The sequence below is a fragment of the Pyrgilauda ruficollis genome, unplaced genomic scaffold (genome assembly GCF_017590135.1).
Source record: "Pyrgilauda ruficollis isolate IOZ18807 unplaced genomic scaffold, ASM1759013v1 scaffold14, whole genome shotgun sequence".
Lineage (NCBI taxonomy): Eukaryota > Metazoa > Chordata > Aves > Passeriformes > Passeridae > Pyrgilauda > Pyrgilauda ruficollis.
This window is the reverse complement of record NW_024512543.1, coordinates 3390436-3416576: the sequence shown is the minus strand read 5'-3', so window position 1 is coordinate 3416576 and position 26141 is coordinate 3390436. Positions and strand designations below refer to the sequence as shown.

At 41.5% G+C, this 26141-nt stretch overlaps 2 protein-coding genes across 2 annotated transcripts; both read right to left on the bottom strand.

Moving 5' to 3' along the window:
• Positions 1 to 421: 421 nt before the first annotated feature.
• On the bottom strand, positions 422 to 10718 carry PLEK2 (pleckstrin 2). The gene is made up of 10 exons (XM_041460050.1): positions 10624 to 10718; positions 7931 to 8095; positions 6832 to 7013; positions 6017 to 6108; positions 5498 to 5685; positions 4849 to 4950; positions 3058 to 3141; positions 1862 to 1940; positions 535 to 693; positions 422 to 462 (listed from the first exon to the last, which is right to left on the bottom strand). Exons 1-9 carry the CDS (start codon positions 10669 to 10671, stop codon positions 566 to 568), a joined length of 1068 nt encoding a protein of 355 aa, XP_041315984.1. The 5' UTR covers positions 10672 to 10718; the 3' UTR covers positions 422 to 462; positions 535 to 565.
• Positions 10719 to 15970: 5252 nt separating this feature from the next.
• Positions 15971 to 26046, bottom strand: EIF2S1 (eukaryotic translation initiation factor 2 subunit alpha). The gene is made up of 8 exons (XM_041459984.1): positions 25916 to 26046; positions 23947 to 24188; positions 22465 to 22544; positions 21888 to 22039; positions 19362 to 19468; positions 17597 to 17694; positions 16811 to 16954; positions 15971 to 16511 (listed from the first exon to the last, which is right to left on the bottom strand). The coding sequence occupies exons 2-8, from the start codon at positions 24185 to 24187 to the stop codon at positions 16386 to 16388; spliced, it is 948 nt and encodes a 315-aa protein (XP_041315918.1). The 5' UTR covers position 24188; positions 25916 to 26046; the 3' UTR covers positions 15971 to 16385.
• Positions 26047 to 26141: the final 95 nt, after the last annotated feature.

Below are 26141 nucleotides of genomic sequence, written 5' to 3'. Positions count from 1 at the left end.
AATGCATATTATCCTGGCAGCTGGGTTGTGGCTTAGCACAAGATTCGTGTGATATGCCAAGAAAGGCAGCCTCAGACACCAGCACCTTTCATGACTTAGATGTTTCAGTCTTAACTAGCTAAGTTTATGAGCCCCTTTATAAAGGGGGAAGGAGCAAGACAATTCTGCTTTAAGATAAAGCACAACCTGGATCTGTCAGACATAGACTGAATACTTGTACAGAAGATCCTTTTCTTCCATCTTGGAATATCTCGGCATTTCTTCATGAAGCCCCATTTGTCTGTATCCACCTGTTTTGGTCTCTTGGTTAGATGATAAATTCAAGGTGGGGTATTATTCTGGATCTACTTGATTTGGTCTGCCAGGACCTGGTAGGTGTTATGGTGATTCAAATAATGAACATTGACTATCCAGGGAAAAACAACACTCCCGGACAACGAGAGCAGGAAGTTGGTCATAAATGTGGTTTTAAGTTCTTTAGAACATATAAAAATAAACCAAAGTTATATCAGATGATCAAAGCAGCTGTGAAATGTGGACTCATTTGGCATGGAGTCCACATTGCTCATGTCAGTGGTTTGATTGCCTCAATCCACTGCACTCGCTCTGCCTTGGAGCTGGCCTGGATGTAATAATGAATGTCATTTTTGGTGATGATTTTGAAAAGGTTGCCTTGCACATTGCCCTTCACTCCTGCAGAGAAAAAAAAAGCCCAACAGATCAGCAGGGTGCACAGAGAAAAATCTTTCTGGCAGATATGAAGCTTCACAGGGAAGAATTTGAATTTCATAAATTAGGGAATCAAATCTTTCCTTTTTATTACAGATAAGACATCTAAAGTTTTTGTGTCTTTGATTTCCCTCTTCAAAACCTCTAGAAGTGTTCAAGGCCAGGTTGGATAGGGCTTTGAGCAAACAGGTTAAGTGGAAGTTAACCCTGTCTGTGGCAGGGGGATTGAAACTAAATGATCTTTGGGGTCCCTTCTAACCCAAACATTTGTTGATTAAGTGATTCTATGAAAATACAGTATAGACACTCTTGCCACAGATTGTATGAACTACTGTGCACTCTACAACATCTAAAATAGTCTCTGTTTAGGTGGAGACCATTACTTGAGTTATACACTGAAAGAATGATGAACCCCTACCATTTTGCACGGCAGATTAGATTTTCTCCTGCCCATAGCTGGGTTCCTCTTAGCAAGGAGCTCTGTCATTCATCATGTGCCCCTGCCCCCAGACCAAAACTTTTTCAGACGTTCTCTTTAGAAAATTGTTCTGTATTTGATATCTACACATTGTGCTTACTGTCATAAAATAAATTGCTTTAATAGAAGAAACACTTACCTATGAGGCTGAGGCTCTAGACAAATGCCTGAACTAAGCCTATACTCCAGCAGAACTGGTTTTTTTATTGCTGTCTTTATGTCTCCCCTACATTTGGGTTCTAGCAGGTCAGAAAGGAAAAGGCTGAGAGGACACGGAAATGGATGGCATCAGAGGATGCCTCAAGACTTTGAGTTAAACAACACCCAAAAAGAAAGTGGTTTCTCTTTGTCTGTTAACTCTGGAATATTAATCAGTCTTAGGACTGTCTCAGAGGTCATATGACTAAGAAAAGCCCATATAAAGAGAACACCCAAGATGTGCAGAAATAACACTAAAAAAAAAAAGAGTCCCCTTTGCTGTGGACAACCCAGCAGCACAGACACTTGTGACATGCCTCTTCCCTTGCTTGCAAAGGGAAATGGAAAGTCAGCCCACCTGCGCATACAAGCAGCCATATATACAAACCCATACCCAAAGACTGTATTGTTACAGAATACATATAAATGTATGAAAGTTCAGAGGCTTGTGCTCACCTGCTGGGACTCCATTGTCCTCCAGAGCTGAGACAAGACAGCCACGAAGAGAGAATCCACCTACTGGCTTGTTATCTTCCTGCAAAGAAAAAGGAAACAAGGCATAGCTGGAAAATGTCACCATTTCCCAGAGCACATGCATCACTTTTATGAAGTTGGAGACATAATGGCAGTTTTTCCAGGCATGAAACATCTATGTCACAAGAGAATCAATTAGAACATGTAGTTAAAGGCATTGCTATATTTTTTCAGTCCCAGATGTTTCTCTGATGTAGCTGGGCATGGTGTAGATCAGTTAAAAGCATAAGGGTAGGCAATCACACTTTAAATGTACATATGGTTTTATCAGTAATAACATTCTGGATTATATATATTTCTGTAAGTATTTAGCTTGCTGTTTTTCACTGAGACTGTATGGGAAAAATCTGGTTCTTTTCCCTAGCTGGCTGGCACTCTTATTTCTTGCCTTCAGGTTCTGCAGTTTCAGCTTATAGCCTTACAAGGATAATTTGCAGTGGAAAAAAAAAAAAAAAAAAAAACCAAACCCAAAACCATGAAGGAACATGAAACAAAAAATGAACTGGCTCCATAAGCTCTTTTCACTGGTATGTTGTTTCTATTCTCTTTAAAAGTCACATAAAGCATTTCTATACATGTTCTTGCAATCCTGTTTGGCTTTGTGGTACCCTAAGTATCTGAGTTGCTCCCATTGATCATTATATTAATGAACATAAATTCTACTTTTGATGAGAAAGTTTAAAACTGAGTAGTAGAAATTCCTATAAATACTTTGGCATTAAGAAGACCCTATTCAATGCTGGAATAAGGATGTAAAAAATCCCAGAACCAGTATGATCCTCAAATGGTGGGATTTGAGCCCAGAGAGGTCACAACCCAGGAAGAAACCCTGCAGGACCATGGTCCCAGACTGTGAGGGTGCAGCAAGAAAGCAATCCCAAGACGACTGCTGCTGCTCGGCTAAGAAAAAGGAATCTCACTGGGAAAAAGGACAGAAGATGCAGGGGTATAAAATCCTACAAGGACAACCTCCTAGGGTAAGGCCAGAGAGGTCTAATTCCTGGAAATGGATAGAGGAACCCAGAGCGATAGAAACATTTACAACTTAAGTGTATCTTCACTATAATGTTTACATTTCTAAAAGGATTTCTGGGGATGGTAACTTCCCACTCACATACCTTGGTGGGATCATAGTAGTGTAAAAAAGCAGGATCAGCTCTCAAAACAAATTTTCTCACCTTCCAGTTTTTCCTCTTGTGCCCCTGCAAAATGGAAGAATTAAAATCACTACCTCCTGAAATGATCATTTTCCTACAGGCTGTAGGGGAGATATAAATAAATACCAAAAGAGGGTTTGGACTCAACAGAGAAAAATAATTCCTAACATCTTGGTAATTCCCATGACCTTCTGCTTATCCTTCTTCTTCATACATTGACAACTCCTTCATCTCTTCCTTGCCTGTGCTGAGAACTAAGAAAGCAGAGTGACAGGAACAAATGTGTTATATCCCTCATTCCTGCTTTTCATTTCAGATTAAAATTCCATGCTGTGTGCTCCAAAGGGGTTATGTCAGGTCCTTATGCAGCTCTTTACTCTTTCACTGCAGCCCTCAAATTGCTGCCAGGCCTGTGCCAGGCCCTGGGATCTTCTCCTCTCCTGGAGCTTTGGTGCTGGGGCTCAGGGCCAGCCCGGGGCTGGGGCTGCTGCGGGCTGCTGTCCCTGGCTGCTGCTACCCATGGGCAGAAGCTCCTGGGCAGCCCTCATGTCCTGTGCTGATGGGGGCTGCCCTGCCAGCCTGTGGGGATCCCTGCATACCTTCCTGATGCCCTGGCAGCTGGAGGAGGGAGGGCTGGGAAGCATCTGGTGATCCAGTTTGCACAACGCTAAGGGTGGGGCTCGGTACAAGGCTTCAGAGTAAGAGTGTGGCCATGCAGTGCAGGTTGGATTCCTTTTGCAGGCAGCTGTGTTATGCTTTGAAAATGATTGACCCTCATCTTGTTCATAGCAAGCATTGGAAACTACATTTTGCAGACCAAGGGTCAGATCTTGGAAACAGTTATTGCCAACAGGTACTTGTGCCCAAAAAACACGTTTCACTACCACCAAAGCACCCAAGTGTACATGATGACTGCCCACAGGTAAATGTCCACTTCCTACAGAGGTCAAGCTACTCAGCTTTGAAAGTTGGCTGTGGCCAGCAACACATCCTCACTGTTCACATCACCTGGATGGGATAGGTTAAACCAAAGGAACGGTGGCTCTGCTTGGAAGTGAATGTAACACTGTAGTTATAATATTTTATGAAAAATCCTTTGCTAGGATTTTTCCGTCCTGGGAAGTTGGGGAGCTTCAGGAGAGAAATGTAAACAATAACTATCTGCTGCTGTGGAATGCAACAGGTACATCTGTGATTGGTGCATGTTGGTTGTTTTTACTTGATGACCAATCACAGCCACCTGTGTCGAGGCTGTGAGCAGTCACAAGATTTTGTTATGCATTTCATTCTTGTTCTTTCTTGCTAGCTTTCTGATTAATTTTTTCTCGCTATTCTTTTAGTATAGTTTTAATGTAGTATTTTAATATAATATATGTCATAATATAATAAACCAGCCTTCTGAACATGAAGTCAAAGCTCGCGTCTCCACACGTAGGGTGCTTGTCGCAACATAATACGTCTGGTAGAATTTGGAGTTTGTGTGGTACTTCTGCTTCCGATGCTGTTTTGTACCTTTCAGTATATGCTCAATATGTACAGAATATCCAATTAATCCTGCCTGAGAAAGTTCCATAGTTCACTTCTTTATAACTGGATACTCTTAACTGCAAGACCTCAAGTACTGACAGGCATGTTAGTTCTGCTGGGCACATCTGTCCAGCTGTCATGGTACAAGTCACATTTACTCTCTTAGAAACCCTAAGGGCTGTACCTTTTCTTGCTTCCTGGGTCAGGTTCCAAGATTATGCTTACCTGTTTCACTAAGAATCCTTGCTTCACAATTGTGCCACTTAATTCAGAGATGTTAAAATGGACCTCTTCCTTGGAACTGGTATTTTTCTTACTGCTCTCAGCCTGCAAATAGGGAAAAGACAGTTCCACTTTTCTTTTGAATCTAAACAGACTTTAAAGTACAAAGTTCTGCATTTTTATTTTCCATTTTATTTTCCTTAGCTGTTTTTAGCTTATATATAATGAGTAAATTCTACTCTATAGCTCTGCTGCTCAGCCTTGTAGGACCAAAATTCACAGGCAACAAATTACAGTTGTAAATCTGTACACGCTGGGTATAAGTGCTATGGCCTTGAGCTGTAGCACAACTACAGCACTGCCTCCAATGCATGCAGACACAGCACTGCACTCCAGGGACACACCTCTTTTAATGCCTAATTATGTAATTTGTAGATCCCTCCATATCCATGTAACTATTTGGCTCCAGCAAAAGTGCCAGTGTTAGTACTACTAAAAGACTAGAGCTGCTTTGAAAATGCTTGAAAAGACTTCTGCATTTACTTTCTCAGCCTGCACATTTGCCTTTGGTTGCATGCTGTGCACCTGTACCCCAAACCAAGTGTGTGACGAGGGCCAGAGGAGGTGCCTGTGGGGCAGCTGCATCACTCACAAACATGTAGAGGGCAGTGGAGTCATCGAGGAACTTCTCAGAGGGGTCGCTGGAGCGCGTGGCCTCGGTGCTGCGGACTCCCACGGGCCTGATGAAGTTCTCATCCATCAGCATGGACGCCAAGGTGACAGCCTCGAATCGTGACACAGCAAAGCTGTTGGAGATGAGCCAGTCCACCAGGGCAGAACCTGCAGGAAGGGAGGCAGCTCTCATACCAAGACAGTGTGCTCTTCTGAGGGAAGGCAGATGGTCTCCTGCCACACAGGTTTTCACTTGCAGAAACATTTTGGCACCATCCCCAAGATTGTCAGAGAAGTGCAAAGTTGACCAAAAGTCTGGGGTCCTAAGTATGCTTTCATACATCCAAAGAGCAAGAGAGAAAGGTGTTGGAGAGCTTGGCTGCACTGCCAGGTTCCACTGGACCAGAGCTTATCCCACTATGAAGGCAGTACAGTAGCTCCCTTGTCCCTGCAATGTGGCATATCAGATGTGAGGTGGCTCTTTGCCTGCCAGACGTACCTGTGAAGGTCTCTTTGTATCTGTTGCCCTGATCCAAATTGCGGGTCAGCTTAATTCCAGTGCTGCTGTCGTACATTCTCTCCACTATATTGCTGCAAATGAGAGCACAGCACAACATCAGCAGATGAGAGAGACAGGCAGAAATAGCTGTATACCTTCTGTCAGTGCCAGGGGTGTCCTCATGATTACCCACGTAAAGATGGGAGGTGTTCTAGGCGCTCCCCCAGAAGCACTGTCCTAAGTACATTCCAGGAAAACTTGATTCTCCCAATAGCAGCCCTAAACAAGATGCCTCACAAAGTATCTTTCAATTCAGAGCACTGCAAACTGATCTATAGTCAGCCCAATTTACCTGTCCAACACAAATCAAATGAATGTAATTTTTCTGCTTCTTAATCAGTCTCCATTTCCTCTTATTTAAGATGATGCACCCTAAAAATCCTAGTCTGGATTCCAGATATCAGCTTTGAAAACTCAGCAACAGGGCACAAAGCCACCACCTGTTGCTTCCCTGATGTTACATCCTTTGAGGTTACACATGTCCCCAGTGAGATCATTTACAGCTGACTAGGAAAGTATTCAAGCCAGCAGTGAGGCGCCTGTGCAGAACCCACATACTCCCAAAAGATGATGGTCAGGAAAAAGTGCATTCCCTGGCTAAAGTACGTGCAAACCTAAGGTAGCCAGTGCAGGGGTTCATGGCCACACAGGAGCAGATCTGTGCAGAAAGGAGCTTCCCTTGGCCCTCCCCATGCGTCAACTCAGGCACTTTGCAAACTACAGCAACAACAGAAGGAAAAATCATACACACTTACTGGAGGCTGATATTTTCTAGCAGTTTGAAAGAGTTCTTCATTCTGTGAAGTTCTTGTACCTGTACTGGATGACCAGCATGAATAGCTCCAGTGATGTCCAAAGCCCAAGAGTCACGTTCCTCCCTGGAGCAACATTCAAGGAAATAGTCTGTATTGGTTTTTGTCTTTAGTTTGATGAGTAGCTGTGGAGAAAGAAGGACAAAGCAATAACATCATTCAGCTACTTCGATCCTCTTGCATTTTGCTTTTTTTTTCACTGGCCCAAGTGACACAAGTAAGTCTGACAGTGCATCCCACCTGAGCAGTTCAGAGCAATTCTTGTTCAGAAGGATGGTGGGCACAAATCTGGGTTGGTTTTGGAGGAGTTTTTTTGTTTGTTTTTTGTTTGTTTATTTTTGTTTGCTTGTGGGGTTTTTTTGTTTGGGGGGGGGGTTGTTTTTTGTGATTTTTTTTGGCTCTTCTATCCCCCTCAAGTCCTTGGGTTTTCAGTTATAAACATGGTTTACATGCATGGAGCTCCTGGAGAAGAGAGCAGACCACACAGATACCCCACACAGAGGAAATCTGCATTGCTGCTACCCATGGGAGAGCAGAAAAACGCAGGAGGAATGTTTTCTTCCAGAGTCCTCTTGCTGAAAACTTTCTACAGCTGCAATATCCCATTACTGAAGGAAAAAAGGAGTCTGATCTGGCTGCCTGGGAGCACCCCATGGATATCCAGGCTTTAAGGCAAATACTGCAGGTGATATTTCCCTTTTTCCCCACCCTCTTAAGGTTCTATTGGGTTGTGCATGTCCTCTCTCCACACACTGTTGGGCCGATGCACTTACATTTTTTTCTCCTCACTGTGTGTACAGGAGTGGGGTTGTTTTTTTGTTAACAGCTGACTCACATTTGGGCACAGGGAAGAGACACAATGAGGGATTCAGTGCTTGTCCTGGTTACACTGCTAGTGGCAACTTGCTTTTGGCTGGGCCTAATTCTGGAAGCACCCCAGTGGTATGGTTGCAGTAATCAAAGAAGCCAGGAGGAGAGGAAAAGAGAGGAAGAAGTTATAAAATGAGTGACATAGAGAAGAGATACATTTTTCCAGTCATACCGGTCTGTTCTCATATTCCAGGCATGGACAAGTAATAGTGCAGCCATCCAAAAGGATCCTGCCCTTTGGAGAAGGCTCCTTCTTGCCTCCTTCAATTTTGTAATAGAGCAGCTTATCCTGAAGCAGAACGAACCATCTCACTTTCCAGTTACGAACAACATGTCCCTGGAGGGGGAGAAGTCCACATAGCTGATTGTAACACAAGCATGGAGAAATGACCATATTTTCTTCTTGCCTTCTTGTATGAAAAGAAGCACAAGAAGTCATTGTGAGTCCTGTTCCTCCCTGAAATACTCATTTTAAGTAACAAAATAGCACAGCTCCATCACTATAAAATCATAGAGGAGTAGAAAAGTGCTGTGCTTTTTCTTCAAGAACTTTGGAGAACTTTGCTGGCACAAATTGTTTCTTGTAAAAGCTCACATACACTATCCCAAAGAGCTGATGTAGGTGCACACCTGTCTGCTGACAGCACAGGCTAAATCCAAAATGTGTGAGGGCTCTTGGCAACCAGCTCCTCCTCTCCAGTGACGCTGGGAGGTGTCATTTTGATGTGGCTCTACGTGCCAAGTGTTTTTGCAAGAGTTTTGCTGGGTGAATTGGCTTTTCCTTACATCCCACCCTTACTGCTAACAAGAAGTTCATTTCAATCCCACCTGTCTCCAACTTCCTGTGCCAAAACATTCCCTGTGCTACTGTTTCCTGTAAAGGAAATATGCTTTTTGATGACAAAAGACTGAATGAAAGCTGCTGTTGAATGCTTCATGGATTATACAATACAGACAAATCCTCCTATTTTTCCTCTGTAAACAGCCCCCAGCTCTCTTTAGTCTGGTTGAAGGACAGCAAAGCCAGTGAGGGCTGGCACTGGCAGGCTTAGTCCTGTCTGATGGTGTCTGGTCCAGCTTTGCTGTGCAAGAAGCTGACTTGTGTTTCTACAGGGGATGGAGCGTTACAGCCAGCAGGCAAAGCAGAGGGGAAAAGAAGCTCTGACACCTGGGATAGGGTGGGCACGGCTAGAAGAAAGAAACATGTAAGGTCCAGTTGTGGCATGAATCAAAGCTCATTAGCTCTCTGTAAATAAAGGGGAAACCCAGCAATCTCCAAGTAAAGGTGGAGTAACAAGTCTCTAAAATCCAGGCATTGTAGATCCAATGTTTTCTAGTCCATACTAAATACAATTTATCTATCCCAGGTTTGTTCTCTCCTTCCCTTTGCATTCCTCAGGGCTTTTTTCACCTGTTGTAGTTACTTGGCTATTTTTCCTGTATGTTCTTTGCTATGGCTCTATTCTTTCCTTCTGGAAAATGTTCTTTTTTCTCAGGAGGTCGCCTTACCTTTTTAAATTTATCTTTACCTAATTCCATACATTAATTTTATATTTATAATGCATTATAAATATACACAATTCTGCCATTTATAATGCATTTAGATAATCTCCTTGCTTCTGTTCTCTTCTTATGAAAGCTCTGTTTTCATTACCTGATCCCATCCCTTTCTCCTTTTTTCTTTGTGGATCCCTGGTTCCCTTGTCCCTCAGTTGTCCTCTTTGTGGTCTCCCTCCTGTCAAGCTGTGTGTTTGGGTGATGTTGTACCAGCAGTCACAACTCCGCGTGCTGCCAATAACCTACTCCTCTCACTCGGTGCCAAGGCTTCCCATTTCATTTCAGGAGTCACTGAAGAGCCAAAAAGTACAGCTGTAGCCCAGAGAGGAGACTGGCAGCTGGGACTGCTCTGCCCTTGCTGCAGAAGGCAGGATGGAGAACAACCCCTTTTCCACACAGAACTTCATTTGGCCAGTGTCTGGCTGGCCAAGTGGCCAGGAGCCCTGCCAGGAAAACTCCTGACCAGGATTACCTTCATGTTAGCACCAGAAACACTGCCACGTACTGCACAGAAGCATTTCCCTAGGCGTGGCAAAGCTTTGAACAAACCTCTCAATCACACTTTTTTCTATGAAATCAAGGACCATATTAATCATTGAGACAGGTTCTTGGTACTAAAAGCAGTTTATGCCCCTTGCTAAATTGCCTCCTTGTGTTCCAGCTATGATTGACTAGATTCTACAGGGAGAAGTATTGGGAAGGTTGAAATCTTTCAGCTCTTTTCACCACATTTTGCCTAGAATTTTCTAACAGCACTGCTTGAGGAGAATAGAAAAAATAAGTTATTTCAAAAGCATTTTTAAGTTTGCATTGCTTTGATCCCCTTCAAAAAGGGGATCAAAAAAGGCGTCGTTATTCCATTCTCTCATATGAAATGGGAAACTCTGCACAGACATGTCACTGAAGAAGGCACAAGCCATCCTGACGGACCCAAAACTTCTCCTGTCTCTCCACCCTGCCATGGTGGCCCCTGCTGCCGTGGGAGTGCTCCCTGCAGAGGGGTGTGCGAGGTGCAGCCGTGTTGGCTTTCCAGCACCTGAGTAATCCCGATGGCTAATTCACCTTCCTCTGCAGAAATGCCAGCACAGGGCAGCCTGCGGGTGGGCAGTGGACAGCTGCAGCTCATGCAGCTCCCCCGGGAGGCACCTGCACAAACCCGGAGGAGCGCCTTTCCCAGGAGCAGGCAGCAGCCCCTCCGACCAGCGCCCCGCAGGCTCCCCCGCCGTGAGCCCGGGCTGCTCCGCTCCCTGCTCAGGAGCTGCTTCCATGCGGGAGCAGAGCCGCTCGGAGGGGAAGCCCAGCACTCACCCGTTTGACGAGGAAGCCCTCCTTCAGCACTCCAGCTTCTTCCTCCATCGTGGCCGGCAGAGAACAGAGCAGATCCTCCGCCGAGAATCGCCTGAGCCCTGGCAGCCTGTCCCTCTGCACATGATTTGCTTAAGAAAGCTCATTTTTCTTTGCTCCCCTCCTCCAATGTGACGCGCTCTCCCTCCCCTGTTTTTTTTCCCCTCCCTCCTTACCTGTGAGACATTAGTTAAACAGCGAGCTGGCTCTGATGCGTTACCTGCCCTCGGGGAAGTAAAACAAAGGATGTCTAAAAAGGATCTTGAAAGAATTTCACAGAATTTAGTAAAGCAAAAACCCACCACCGAGCGAGCTGGCCAATATAAGCAGCTAGAGAATGACAAATCAGGTATTGCATGGGAGGGGGAAGCAGAATTTTAAAACCACATTCCTCAAAACTTCAGACTAAATAACTACCACCTAAAATTTCTCATCTAACAAACTCATCTCTCAGGAGTTCTACATCTCTCAGGAGATCAGCACAACTCGTAACATATAGGATATTATGCTTACAAGGAGACTTTTACAAGTCTTATAGTAACTTTTTGCTAAAAAATTGTTTTCCCAAAGAAGCTCCAAAGCACTTAAGAGTCCACTCTACTTTCAGTGACCCCTTGGTATATAACCAAGATTCCCAACCTAATATCCTAAATCTCTACATAAGCGGGCTTTTAGTAAAGCAGCCTGATCCTTGAACACTGCAGTGACCTCTTGTACCTCCTGAATGCCTTGAAACAGAGTGCCTTTTGTGTCCAAAGACAATCTTAGATGTTTATTGTATTTTTGAAGACTTTAGCCACCATGACAAGTCTGTTTAATATGAAGTAGTATTTCAGAGTGCTGCTGTTCAGATATAACAGCCTTTGCTGTACTGTCAGCATTCCACGACTCTCACTAAAATTAAGGTGATGAATGTGGGCAGAGCTATGGGCTGTGATAAGAAATACAAGGTGGAGTATAGCAAATAAACAAAAGCACTCGTTGCTATGTAAGGAGTCCAGAGGTCAGTAAGACTAAGTGACTCCAATATCAAGGGGCAACTTTCATGCACAAAGGAAAAGGAACAAACAAATAATTTCTTTATACATTTTTATAACTTTTAGCTAGGAATAGCAAGACACTGAAGAATTGAAACCAACATTGTGCTGGAGAGAACCCAGGGAAGAGTCCTGCAGAGGCCATAAGAATACAACGGATGACTAAACACTGCAGGAAGTTAGAAAAGCTGATTCTGTATAAAGAGAAAACATGCTGGCTGTGATTTCAAAATATACCTATATAGCTCCTACTGTACATCTTTTGCCTCTTGGAAAAAGGCAGGCAGCTATCAGGCAACAGGCTCAGTAAGTTAAATCCCAGTATGTTTGTTCTTCAGTCCACCTAAAGTAAGTACAGTAACAGAACACTTAGGAAAGTACTTTGTGCTAATTGAAAAAATAATATTAATCTCTGAATATATATATATATATATATATATATATATATATAGTAAATAAAAGCTGTATTCAGAAACAGAATCTTGGGGGGGAAAAAAAAACCCTGATAAAGCCAGCAGGAAAAAAAAAATTACCTCACCATATTTTATACATCAGAATTACACTGGAGGGAAAAAAAAAGAAAGAAAACTAGAGTCCAGGTTCACAAGAGACATTACTGCTGCATGTATTTCCTGGACATGCACTCTTTATATAACTAGCTTCAAGAATACCATGTTCCACAGTTTGGTATTTGAGGTTTGACTTCACATTGTTCAGCTTGTTACTGCAGGCAATTTATTCAAGGTGCTATTTCATGCGAGGGAGGACAGGTAGAAGCTTGCAGGGGGCTCTCGCTCAGACAGTGATCTCAGAATTGCTCCATAAGCAGTCCTCACTGAAGATCTGACAAGCTCCTTTTCTCCAGCATGCAGACCACCCACAACCCTGCAGACAGATCTTGGCAAAATTAACATTAGCAACAAAGAATTCTATTGTCAAACTGCTGGTGAAAGGTAAAGCAAACCTTGCTTCAGCTGGTCATTAAATAACAGGTTTTGTATCAACTACTTCTTATATAGAGGCTTCACTTCCTTCAATACCTCGACTCAAAAGTATTTCTTCAATACTTTGGATATTTATGATAGACACACCCCTTCCTCCCTGTCTCATTCTGTAGTTAATCAAGGTTGAAAAACTGCCCCTGTATTGCACCCTGGGGCTGAGTAAACACAGATCTTTCAGGGTCAGGTAGCATAAAATGAGTCAAGTAGATCTGAGCTGTCGTATTCATGCATGGGCTGGGAACGCAGGTTCTGGCATTGAACCCTTCCGGTGGAAAAGGACATGCTTTGATCTGTATAAACTTAGGGAGCTCTACATCACATCTCCTGTGGGCCTTGAAACTCACTGAAGAGGAGTACCCATTTCCTCGGATCCATTTTAGAGTGCCTTCCACATCAGTGTAGTATTGTAAAAAAAAAAAAAGAACGGTTGAGGGCTTAACATTTTCTTGCCTTTGAAGTAACTCCCAAATACTTTATATGCTATAGAATATGGAATGGGATGGCCAGAAAGAGCCGCCTTCAAGACCATCAGGCACACAGGGGAGGGAGGAGCAGCCTCCACAGGTCTGAGTGCAGGCTGGGCTGCTTCAGCTGGCAGACCCTGCTGGCACCTCCCACTCAGTCCTTCAAGAAGTCTCACACAGCTGATTCAGAGAACTTGCCTAAAGGAAAACCCTGTCCCATGCTCTGCCATGCCCAGCGTGTATCATCATGTCACACACAGCACTGGGGCATTACAGACAGCAGTTTTCAAAGCAGCTTCTTTGCCCTCCAGTGTAGCACTCCCAAATTAGTTCCTTTAGGGGATAAGGGATAAATATGATGAAAACAAACCACATCAAAATAAAGCATGATGAAACATTTCTAGATAGAAGTGAAAGACAATAAGCATTCAATAGTATTTTGACATAACAGCAATTTTAAAATTAACTGTAGAAAGGTGGAAGTATTTGGAAACAGTTGTTTCATTGTCTACACTCTTAAAAATCAAAGTGCAGATTCTGTTATGAAGAGCAACACACCAGATCCACTGCACCTAAAGAGAAAACTTACGAGCCAAAATCAGAAAAACCAGCAAGGATTTGTCACTGTATTAAAAACCAGACAAACCACAACAGCAGGGCACCCCTTTTTCAGAAACCACTATTTTCCCTCATTAGAAACAGTATACTGGGCTGTGTGTTCTGAGCCAGTATACCCCTGCTTGGGTTGGATTTTTGCATTAAGTCCGTACCAGATATAAGTAAAACAGTTTCTAAGCTGTCAGTCTTAGAAAATCAATTTGGGGTAGGAAAGTCAAACTGAGATCCTTACAATGAACACATCAGTCCGAGCCCTGTCCACAGGTATTCCTGCCCCTTTCCCTTCCACTGACTATGTTAAGTGCAAATGGAGATGTTTGCCTTGTGATTACAATTGTGCAAACAGCACAGTAGCTAATAAACAGCAGGAATGTGCTGCCTGTATTTAGAAATTCAACAGTCACAAAACCCCCGTATTTTAAGCTCTTGGTAAGCAAGTGCAGTTCCATGAAAGGAAAAACAGCCAGGTTGAGACACAAGGCATCAGCTCAGCAACTCCTAAAGATCTTTTAAGTGGTGGACCACACAAGTCCCCAGTACTCCCTCACTAACAGACCTCCAAAGCATGCATCTTATACCTCCTCCTTCCCGCTTCTGCAATGCATGAGAAGGATCTACCAGGTTGTCTCGTGTCTTTTATTTATTCTTGGTTGAAATATGCTCAAGAGAACAAATTGGGAGAACCTGGGGTTTTTTTTTCTGCCAGGATTGGATTCCAAGAGACTGGAATGCATTTATCTGAACCTGCTTTGGTATCATCCTCACCATCTTGGTCATTTTTTTCGGGCACCCAGAACTGACTCAAGACTTTTACCCACCAGCACATTCCAGCTCTAATTAAAAAATGTTCTGGCAGCTACTGTAGAAATTTAACAAACTTCTAAGTTACTGACAGAAACAATGCTCACCAGTTAACACACCAAAACAGCTCTCACAGATTATACTAATTGTAATCCCTTCATTGCATTCCTTCCTTCCTTGGAGCATGCATGGCTCACTTATCAGTCCTTTTTCCTTTACAGAATTATTATGGCGTGGAGATCACATGGTGAGAGAGTTTTAAAATACTTTGTTCTTTACTCCAAGTACGCACCTATTATGTTTAACAGAAGTCAAATCACTATTTTAGTGAATGGGCACAGCTGGAAGGCTGTCACACACAGCTGCTGAAAAGACAATTTGAGATAACGATTTAAAATATATTTTTCTTCATTTTGCAAATTTGCACATTCAAATATTTTCCAACAATCTGTAAAGACTGAAAGTTATTTACCTTTTTGGCTTTGCTTTACTATCACAGCTGGGTACACATGAACTTCTCTGACACCCAAGCATGGACGAGCAACACATTGCACTATGTATGCCCTTTTTAGAATGCCTTTTGTGGCAACATCACGTAGCAAGTAAATAGTTTGTACCATGGCAATAATAAGAATGACTAGTGAAGGCTGAAAGCTTCATTCTTCATGCATTTTCCCTCTCGCGTAACAAAGTATTAAGAAAAAAAATGGGTAGTAATAGACATGACAGTAATAAAAAAAACCCCAAAACAACACATTTAGAAATCTAGCAAGCTGGAAAGGTTACTTAAAAAGCACAACTCTTCCCTCAATTCCTCCTGAAAGGAAAACAGGAATTTAATTTTTTTTTAACTCAGATTTAGAAAACACATCTTGTTTCTCTTCTTCAGAGAAGATAAACAGGTTTTTTTTAGTGTGAGTATCTCAGTTCAGTGTAAAGAGGATACAGGGCAGGCAGAATTGAAGGTCATGTTGCAGTGAGCTCACAGACAGTGGCCGCCCATTTTGAACTATGTAAGTTCATTAATGCTCCTGCTATATTCACCCATCAGAGCAAAGTGCAACTATGAGTAGTTTTTCATTTATTAGCTATGTTTATTGGAATGAAAACAGGCCATGTTCAAAGTTTTCAAGTTCTCGGTCCCTAAAGGCAGATGCTAAACAAAGGAAATGCTAATTTACACAAGTCTGCATCAACAACCCTGCAAGGAAAACATTAACGTAAAATATTTTGTTCCACTCATTCTCAGCTTGATTTAAAGCAAACAAAAGAAAGCCCTTTCAGTGTTAAAGAGGAGTCACCCATTGATCATATTGTTCCAGGTTGTACGTTCACACCACTCTAGGCCATGTGACAGAAGAGGAGGAAAAAACCCAAAACCTTGGAGTTACATAGCCCAGAAATTTATTGAATATTTTCTCAAATACATTCTGTATAGAACTGCTCCACTTGCTTGGTTTTGCTGCTCCCAGGAAAGATCATGAACAGATGCACTGAGCTGTAATCACCAATTAGGAATTGTTATGTATGAAAGTGTTAAGTATGGGGCTGCAAACTCCATCTGGCCACATCTGTGTCTTGAATTTGACTAGGCACCTTCCTTTCAAAGGGCTCAATTTGTGTAAGTTGTTGCACCAAATGTTATTTAGAAGAGCCTTTTACATTTTGGTCTTTTTTAAAACAGGAAAACACTTCATATATTTGCTTTTGAAGTTTTCAATACCGGAATCATTTAGTCCAGAGTGTTTGCAATGGGGTTTCTAATTTTTCATATGGTGTCTCTTCTAAGTATCCCAGAACATTTAGTCTTCTGTTTTGGCTTCCATTTCCTCGGCATCATCATCCCCATCCACTTCAGCATTTTCCCTCTCCAGTCTTTCCAACTGCCTTGCAAGCTCAGTCTCATCTGTGTCAGTGACCACCTTAGGCTGAAAAAAACCAAACCAGAACACATGGGAAACTGTCATAAAGGTCACATGATTTATAGACTGATTCTACATAAAGAGCAAGAGATAAAATACGTCCTGAAGTCACACAATAAAACCCAGGAAAATTAGATTTTCTGGCCATGTGTTTATTTCAGGAACAGAGAGGTCCTGATTTTTCTGTTTTTTTAATGACTTAGCAACACTTTTTGCTGAGATTTCTTGTAGCACTACTGATCTCGCTCTACTTTAGAAGTATTGCAAGGAAAAAGGTTGTATTTTAGAATGTAATTTGTTCTTACCTCCATCTGGACATTAAAGACTCCTCTCTTCTCCTCAATTTTTTCTTTAATTACAGCCATGGCTTGATTCAGAACAGACAGTCCTTCAGTTCTCTCCAGTGTTGTAGTAGTCATCACATAACGAGGAGGGGCTATCAGATTAATCTACCACATTGTACAGATTGGGGAAAAAGCAAACTCAGTAACAAAAGAAAAGACATTATGCCTAGTTAGACCAAAAATTAAAAGCACTAACACTCATATGTTTTCTTTTTTTAGGAACACTGAATAAGTAAACTATTTTTTTTTTCTTACAACAGACTATTATAAAAAGTAATTTTCAAAGGAGAAAGTACTTCCCAGTTTTTGAAAAACACAAATTCAGTAGTTCACTTAACATCCAAAAACTACTGGGGAAGAAAAACTAGGCCTAGGTACAGTAGTCATTCTACCAACACTCAAACATCAGCGGAGCAAACTTTCCTTTTCTTACACAATCTTATACTTGAAAATAAAATTTATTGCTCCCTACTTAAGACTGCATAAATGAACAGTGGGTATGTTCTGTGCCAATACCAGACTTTAATAAATTGATCAGAATAAATACAGCTTCCCAAACTTTGAAAGGCACTGCACAACTACAGGAAGGACTGCCACCACATAGGTGAAGAAGTGTGTTACAGCCCTGCTAGAGAAGAGCTGGAAATCAGGCACATGGCTGGATGGGGCAGAGCAATTGCACACTACTGGTCCCTGAGGGCATCAGAAAAATTTGGTTTTGATTCCATTATTAAGACTGACACTCACTTTGATGGGCATGTTCTCCGTGGAACAGTTCAAGCCTGCTCTCAAAGCTTCTTTTACTGCATCTATGCCTTCATAACCATAACAGGCCACCTCAATATCTATGACAAAGAAATACAAATAATAAAATTTTACCATTACCAAGAGCTGCAAAATATTTAAAGCTTTTTAACTTAAGCTTTAACAAATCTTTTTAGCAACCAATGTTTATCCACAATGAGAGCCTCAGTAGCTTCCAAATCTGAGGAAGGCATTACATTTGCTTGACTCATATTCACTCACTTCTCATCCAACAAATACAACACCAATAATTATGTACTTCACATGGAGAAATGAAGATATAAAAGCAATAAATACCAGAGAAAGTGCAAGATCAAGAAAATTGAAACTTGAAAAGGAGCACATCCACAAAGTTTTGGAATTCCATCAGCAATTACAAGAGGCACAGAGGCATCACTTGAGGAGCATTAGAATATATTTTTATAACATTAACATATGGTTAGAATTACAGTTGGCTATAGCCTTTTGTAGGTGTTTGAAAATCAAGGCATAAACTAATACTGGTGATATCTGTAATATCCTGACGAGTGTAAAGACAAAGATTTCTCTACCTGCATAGCAATGGCACAAGACTAGGCTACACAAAGAAGTTGGTTTCACTTCCAGGTGACTCACAAAAACCTGCTAATTCTGAGCTATCAGGAACAAATTCACAGAGGAACATCCCAGTCAGCCTCAGGATGAGAACAGAAGCCAATGGCAAGATTCTACACTTGCGCTGATGACAAAATTAATGACTTAGACCATCAGAACTAAACAGGCAGCATGAAGGAAGTAACAAGATATGCTCATCAAGTAACTTTATTTTCAAAAGAGATGAAGTGCTATTCATGTTAGTAAATGCACTCTTCATGGCAATCAAATCAAATTTTTGAACTCTGTTAACTCCTGGCAGCCTGAAGCAATAGGTAGAGGAATTTTACATTATCTTACTTTTTGTACTGTCTTCTTGATTTCAGAGTGGAAAAGGCTTATCTCTTCTCTCCATAGCAATCAGCAAGTGTTAATGCTCTTCTTGCAGAGCAGAGGCAATTTCTCAATGTAGTTAAAAACGTGATTCGGCTGCACTATCTGTTTAATGGCAAGTGTGCCTTTAGGCTGTTCTGTAGAGCCAGATTTACAGTTTTGAAGTATGTCTTCTGAAGTCATACAGTCATGTGCTTTTTCTGCCCACACTAAATTAGTAAGAGACAAACTAGCTCATACATTAGCTTGAGCTGATATATTCTACTGAACGGTTTGCAATTAACCTGTTAGAAATACTATTTTCAAATGTTAATGAACAAGTGACTAAGGTGCATGCTGTAGATCTGCTGACAGAGTTCAATTATCCTGTCAGGGAATCAACGAATTTAAAACTCTGAATAATGAAAGAGAATATTGTAGATGCAGTAATAACTATAAAATATTTCGTTTCATTGTGTGCCAATGACACACAGACCCCATTATCATGACAACCAGTCTGTGTTCCACGGAATCTGCACTTTGGGAGGAAAAATAAAAGCCAAACCACCTTAAACTTTGGGATAGAACCCACACAGGCTATTTGAAAGCAATCCCTGATTAAGGTGTCTTAATTCTGAACAGTTCCATTCAAATATCAGTATTATGAACCACTAGTTTTAACTGAGTTTATAGTTTGCGACAAGATACACTATCTCAACCTAAGCATCAAGATAGGTTCAAGGAGCACGTGGGAAGAACTCACCAGCTCGGATTTTGACTGCCTGTGGTGTCAGACGTCTGTTAATATTGTCAATCAATACACGCCTCTCTTCCTCTGTCAGATCCAGGCTATCCAGGATTGCAGGGTCTCTGAGCCAAGCAAAGCAATGTTACAGAAGTTATACTGAAGAAGAATGCAACACAACATAAACTTCTGGTACTATTTCTATTTCTCACAAATAATCCTAGACACCTACTAGGCAAAGAAAACAGGGAAATTTCTTAAGAACCCATTGAAACTCTGTAAGAAAATGAACACATCTATTTTCAAAGCATTTTCTATTGGTAAACACAGCAGTTTACTCAATCTGTTCCCAGAAGAAATAATCTGAATGATTTAAATTTTTTTTAAAGCAAAGGAATGGCTTTTCTCTTGCTCCCTCTACATGAGATAAACAGAATGTGACAAGTATTCAGCTTCTTGATATTTTTATATTTCCTGCAACGTGAAGATAGACTCATACACATAAAAGTAAATCCATGATGAATCTGGAGTTTTTAAATTATTTTAATGTTTCATTCAAACACGAGATATTTGTCATTCTACAAAGTAACCCACATTCATTCCATGTTATTTGGTATTTGTTTTTAACAGTATCTGGATCACAGACAAATACTTATCTGCTGGCTACATTCTCAGCTAAAGCAAGGATAAAGGCTTTGTAAATCCCAAGCTAATAGTTTCAAACTCCGACATCACAGAAGCAAACTCCTCTGCTGTTTACCAATATAAATTACCAGCTCCTTTTTAAAGAAGTGTCAATTTTCTACTGCTGTCTTAAATTTATCCCAAATCTATCTGAAATAGAAAACATAAGCAAAAAACTCCTCACAAAAACAGTTCCTGTTCTGCAGAGACATAAGTCGCAGTTTTCTGAAAAAAATACCAGATCACCTACAATACTACCAGCAGGCAAACATGAAATAAAATGGCTCAAAAGCCAGAGGTACTACTAGAGACTGGTCTCTGCTGCTAATGAAAAATAATCTTTCATGTTTTTGTATCTTAAGTATAGACAGTAAAAGGGCCAAAAAAGGAAACAGAACCCAGAAACATGACAGGTTTTACAGATCAAAATATGAACTTGTATGACAGAAGTGATTTACGGTACATACAAATTCTGCTTTATTTCAAACTATCCTGTTAAATCCCCCTATTAAAGCATTTTGTATGCTTTCAACAATAGGTCCCCAATATTTAATTTTTACTGCTTAGAAGGTAAACATACTGTCCAATTTCTGCCACAGGTATAATGCTGTGTGAAATCCAAAACACTAATTCTCAGTACAAAGCTTTCTCAGAAAGAAAGGAATAATAAGCCAAATCCTTAGAGGGAATTCTTAACCTCACACAGCACTCCAGCAAAAACAGGAAGGCAGCAATATCCACATTGTTCTACTCCTCTGCTATACATTTATTTAGGAGCACAACAGGAACAAATAAAAGTTGCACTCCACAGTCAGAAATCTTAAGACACTGCTGACGGAAAGATGTTTTGAGAAGAGATAATTTCACAAGTTTGTGCTCCAGACTGAATAGCAAGTGAAGAACAAAAGGCCTATGCTCAGGAGTTTTCATGAGTATACAACTGAAGCTAAAACAGCCAGTGTAACTAGAGGTGGTTTTTTAAAAAATTCTATTATACAGGTGTTTAACTAAGTATTTATCAGTTAAGAGTGATCTGGAATTCCTTTTACAGCAGTATGCCCAGATTTGCCCTTTACCAGTAAATTTGCTATCACCAGAAAATAATCATTACAGTATGTTCTACATACATTAGTTCTAAACGAGGACAAAAGCTGTTTCTTCCCCCAAAATGCAGAGCTGGTTTTCAGCTACTTAAAACAGAGTGCCCTGCCTCCTAGAGTAACCATTTCTAAAAGCATTATTACTGCCACCTAGCGCACTATAGCACACTTGGGTGCTATACAAGAACAAAACTAAAAATGTTTACTGAGAAATCCAGTTTAGGACTGACAATTTCACAGCAGATTCTGTAGAGGGAAACCAAATACTTCGATTCTGAAAGCTAATTAAAATATCACTGACTCGATTAAAAAAATAAAAGCCATCTCAATGCATACTTCCTTAGCATCACAATTTCCACCTCTTCCTGTTCATAATTCCATTTCTAAGTTTATGATCCCATTCTTAACAAGTAGCAAGTCAGCTTGTTGCATTTAAAAAAAGAAAAAAGCTGCCTGTGCAGTGGAAGAGTGACAATCAAGCTCTGAGTAGAAATGTCTTCAGACATAACGCTAGGTATTTCTGATAAAATCTGCCTGGCACTAAAACCAGGCAAATTCTGACAAACAAAGACCAGGGGTTCTTCCTCTATTAGACTGTTGTCAAAATTTACTAGATTTACTTGACCAGTATATTCTTCATACTGATTCTGGGAAAGAAACCAAATGATGCAACCCAAAAGAATGTGGTGACAGATCTACTTCAGGAAATACTTGTCTGCAATTTGAAATAAGCCTCTAGAAGTACAGAAGAAGTCCTTACGAGACTGCATGCTTGAATGCATCATAAGCACCATATCCAGGTCTTTTGTACTTGTCATCAAACACCCAGGCAGTTCTCTGGAACAGGCTCTCCAGCTGCTCATCCTTAGTGTACTCCAAGACTTCAGCAACATGGCGAAGGATGCTGTAAACCTGCAACACCGGAGTGGTAAAAACCCCAAACCAAATACTGAAAGCAAACAACAATTCCTACTTGGAAGTGTTAACATCACACAGCAGTAAGGATGGGAGCCTGAAACTACCTGCACATCTTTTCAGTAAAAAGTTGCCCACAGTGTGCTAAACCTGCACATACTTTTGGATTTCTGATCATTTAAATATATCCATTTACATCATAAGTCCTCAAGTGACACCTTTCTTGATTTATTAATTATTTAATTAGCAGCTTACCATGTAACACTCATGGACACATAAGCTGGTTGCATATCTTTGCATAGGTAAATGAGAATCACAGTATGCCTAATATCTAAATGCTTTACTTTTAGCTTATGTCTGTGCATTTTGGTTGCTCAAGAAGCTGGAAATATATAGGGCCTAAATATAGAAAGGCAACTTACAGTCTTTGATTTTGTGAATTTGTCTTCACATTTGATTGCCTCCTCTGGAGAAACTCTTCTTTTTGACAAATCAATATAACCTGTTGGGGAAGATGATTGTAAAAATGTCAGCCATTGTGCAATCTAAGTCTGACTCCTTCAAGGGAAACTCAAGAACAAACACCCTGGTGCAGGACTTGCCCCCTGCCTACAGTATTGCCATATTTTGCTACAGAGAGAAACAAGACCAAACCTTGATGAATTTAAGCAAAATATGATCCAAATTAGGATACAAAATTCTTTCACTTGTAAATACTTACAGTAGCAAATTTTATCTCAGCAACTAGTGATCTAATTTTATATTTCTGTACACAGTTTGGGGAAAAAACCATCATTCCAGCATACAAAGAAGCAAATTTAATGCAAATTTCTGTAGTGCTCAACACAATTTAAGGCTGACACCTCATCACTTTAGCTCTGAACAGTTTCCTAATAAATTAGGCTCAGCCTAAAACAATGCCCATGAAAAAATTTCTTTTGAACCCTCTTCTAAATTATTAAAAGCGTCCACCTATTCCTCACAAACTATATGCTCTCCAATAAGTTCAATAAAAGACCACTAGATGAATTCCAAATGTGATATGCAATATGTAATATAAAAACAAGATTAATTTGTAAAAGTATAATTTCATTGGAGATGTTAGGAAACTTATTTCACTTGATTTATCTGCAATAAGTTTATTCTTGCCCTTCTTTCGTCTCTGCTTTTCCTTATCCTGTCATTCATTATTTATTCTCAGAGTTAACTGCAGTTTCAGAAGTATTCTAGAAAAGCATATAACTTAAGCATATAACTTGAGAAACATCATACCAACAGTAACATTTCTAGGAGACATGCTCAGTGTTTATTATTTCTGTATGGCTGGACAGAGATTTTAGAGATTGCATGGAACAATATTATCAAAATCTGAAATGTTCTCAATAGAAATTGCATTTTAAAAACTTTCAAAGATTCAAACGTTCAAAAGACAGGAAAAACCAAAACTGCCTGTACAATTCTAACTTTTCTCTACAAAATTCACAATGATTACGTACTTGTCGTCACCTTTATCAACAAGGTTTGAGACTTGTTAACAAACAGGATGGATGGTGAGCACTAAATACTTAGCATCTAGACATTTACATCTACAGCAAATGATCCTTCTCTTCAGTTGACTTAGAAAAACTACATAGATATCAAAAGAAAATTCCACTTCACTATAGCTCACTGACTGATCTGGTGAGGACCCACCTAAATCTTTACTAATGTGATTTACTTTCATTAACCCAGTTTCCAAAGGACACAGAGGAACAAAGAACGATCATAGGTATGCTCAGTGATAGTCTATTTTACTTCAATGCTCAAAAAAAAGCAACCCTGACAAAACCCACAAACACCTGCTTAGTTTATCTGCATTTGTCTACAAATTCAATCTTGACAGAGCCCACCACAGGCCCGGATACCTTTCTCTTTGTCAACTCTTATGACCACGACGCACTCGTTCCTGCCGATGCGGATGAGCTTGTTGATGGAGCGAATGCGCCTCCTGGAGAGCTCGCTGAGGAGGATCATGCCTTCGATGTTGTTGTACTCCAGCAGGCTGACATAGGCTCCCATTTCAGCAATGGACCGAACGTTCACCATCACGACATCTTCCACCTCAGGGAATTTGTGCTGGTAGAATCTACAGCTTAGTCCCGGCATTCTGGAATTCCAGCAGAAAAACCAAAGGGTTTATTTCACAGTACATCACTGCCTCTTCCTACAAACATGGCAGTAACCAGCAAGAACTGGGACAATAGAGAGGAACAGTGGCAGAAAAAGTAGCAATTAGGATAAGGTTGTGCTTAGGTTTTAATAGAAAATAAGTAATTAATTAACTTGCATTTCAAGTACTATTACCACAACCATTTCCTAAGATGCTATTTTTTTGCATTAATGTAGAAAAAGCTTTGCTACCCAGACTTCATTACTCACTTCACCTGTCACACTGCCTATACACAGCACACTGGAAAGGCTTCTTCAAGTGGTGGAAAGGTGGCACTGCACATCTCACATGCATCTAAAGTCATGAGAGTGTGTAACATTCTCACAGATGCACAGAATGTTCTGAGTTGGAAGGCACTCTGAAGGATCATCAACTGGACTGTAAGAGCAGGAGGACACAGGAGAGAAGCATGCAATGCTCATGAAGGATTTTGTACGCACATAATAAGACAGCATGTGAGACTAAGAAAATAAGAAGCATAGATAGATGTTTCTGTAGTACTGAGGAGAAGCAGACTCCAGCATGAGATGTTCACAGTAAACCTGCAAGACCTGCTCCAAAGGCCAACTCTCAGCAAAGAAAGCAAAGGCATTACTCAGAATAGAACTAGCCTAGCCTGCAGTACTGAAAGGGCAAAAAAAGTGCCCCCCAACAGACTGCTAGCCTGGAGGGGAAAAAGACCCAAAAAAACCACATGAAAAAAACAGAATTCCTTCATTATCCATTAAAAAAAAAAAGGGGCAAAAGCAACACTTTATAATCAAGGAGTGGTAAGAAGGAATGCTTAAACTGCTTTATTTTTCTGATAATGAATCCATACGCTCTTAAACGTCTAACTAGGTTAGTTCAGTTGTCTATGCCTTGAAGTTTCACACAGAAAATTTTCTACAGCAGCAGGAGCCTAAGATGCCAAGCCAAACACATAACTCTTTCAGAAGATTTTAGTCACCATTTTGAAGTTTTAGTCATGATCTTTACAGCAGTGCTAGTGCTTCTGAGCTATAAGAAAATTTAAAATCAGAGTAGGTAATGCCAAATCAGGAAGGTAAAACCAAATGCTATGTACACATGTCCACACAATTCAGAAGACCATTTCCACCCTTATTTCCATTCTTAAATTGTAAAAAGTGGAAATACAGACTAGCAAACCATTAAAAAACACTTTGAAGGTTTTGTATTACTTTGAGTAAGCTGAAGCTAAACAAATAACTCCAAGGTTAAAAAGGAAAACTGTACAGCTCGGCTTTCTAGCCCACTCAGAGCAGCTGTGCTGAATCCTGCAGGTCCTTATGGGCTACACGAGGAAGCTGCACTGCAAGCACCGAGCTGGAGCCACAGCGAGCAGGAGCGGACGAACCCCGCTCAGCACACGCTCCTCTCTCCACAGCCACCCGGCTTTCATTCCGGCCTTCTGTTCCCCAGGAAAAACACTACGCCCACCGCGCCGAAGCTGGAATTCATCTTTTTCCAGAGGCTGGACACGCCTCAGCCGAGGCCCTCGCGGCCGCACAACGTCTGCGGAAACGGAGCCAGTCCCGACTGGCGCCGCACCGGAGAGGAGGCCGGGCAAAGCCCATCTCCGGCGCGGCGCCGGCGGGAGGCCGGGGGAGCGCGGCCCGCGGGCTGCCGGGCTCCGGGCGCGGTGCCGGTGCCGTCCCGGGTACCTGGCTGCGGCCCGGGGGGTCCCGCGCTGCGCTCGCGCCCCGCAGTCCCGCGCTGGCCCCGCTCGTGCCGCCGCGTGCGCCCGGCCACTGCCGCCCCACTGCGCAGGCGCCCAGACGCCGAGGATAGAGGGGCCGCGTTCCCCTCGAGCTCCCCCTGGCGACGGGCGGGCGGAGCCGCGGGCTCAGCCAATCGCGTCTCCTCCTGCCAGCCCCGGGGGACACGTGA

Bases quoted from the DNA above. Each gene is read 5' to 3' on its own strand.
- PLEK2 (XM_041460050.1), bottom strand. From the start codon at position 10,671: ATGGAGGAAGAAGCTGGAGTGCTGAAGGAGGGCTTCCTCGTCAAACGG. The intron at 4,951-5,497 runs GTGAGTGATGCA...CCCTATTTGCAG, and splicing joins CCACTGCCCTCTACATGTTT to GCTGAGAGCAGTAAGAAAAA. The intron at 1,941-3,057 runs GTATGTGAGTGG...TTTTCTTTGCAG, and splicing joins ACTACTATGATCCCACCAAG to GAAGATAACAAGCCAGTAGG.
- EIF2S1 (XM_041459984.1), bottom strand. From the start codon at position 24,187: ATGCCGGGACTAAGCTGTAGATTCTACCAGCACAAATTCCCTGAGGTG. The intron at 22,545-23,946 runs GTATCCGGGCCT...CTTCCCCAACAG, and splicing joins AAGAGTTGACAAAGAGAAAG to GTTATATTGATTTGTCAAAA. The intron at 16,955-17,596 runs GTGAGTGTCAGT...ACAATGTGGTAG, and splicing joins CGGAGAACATGCCCATCAAA to ATTAATCTGATAGCCCCTCC.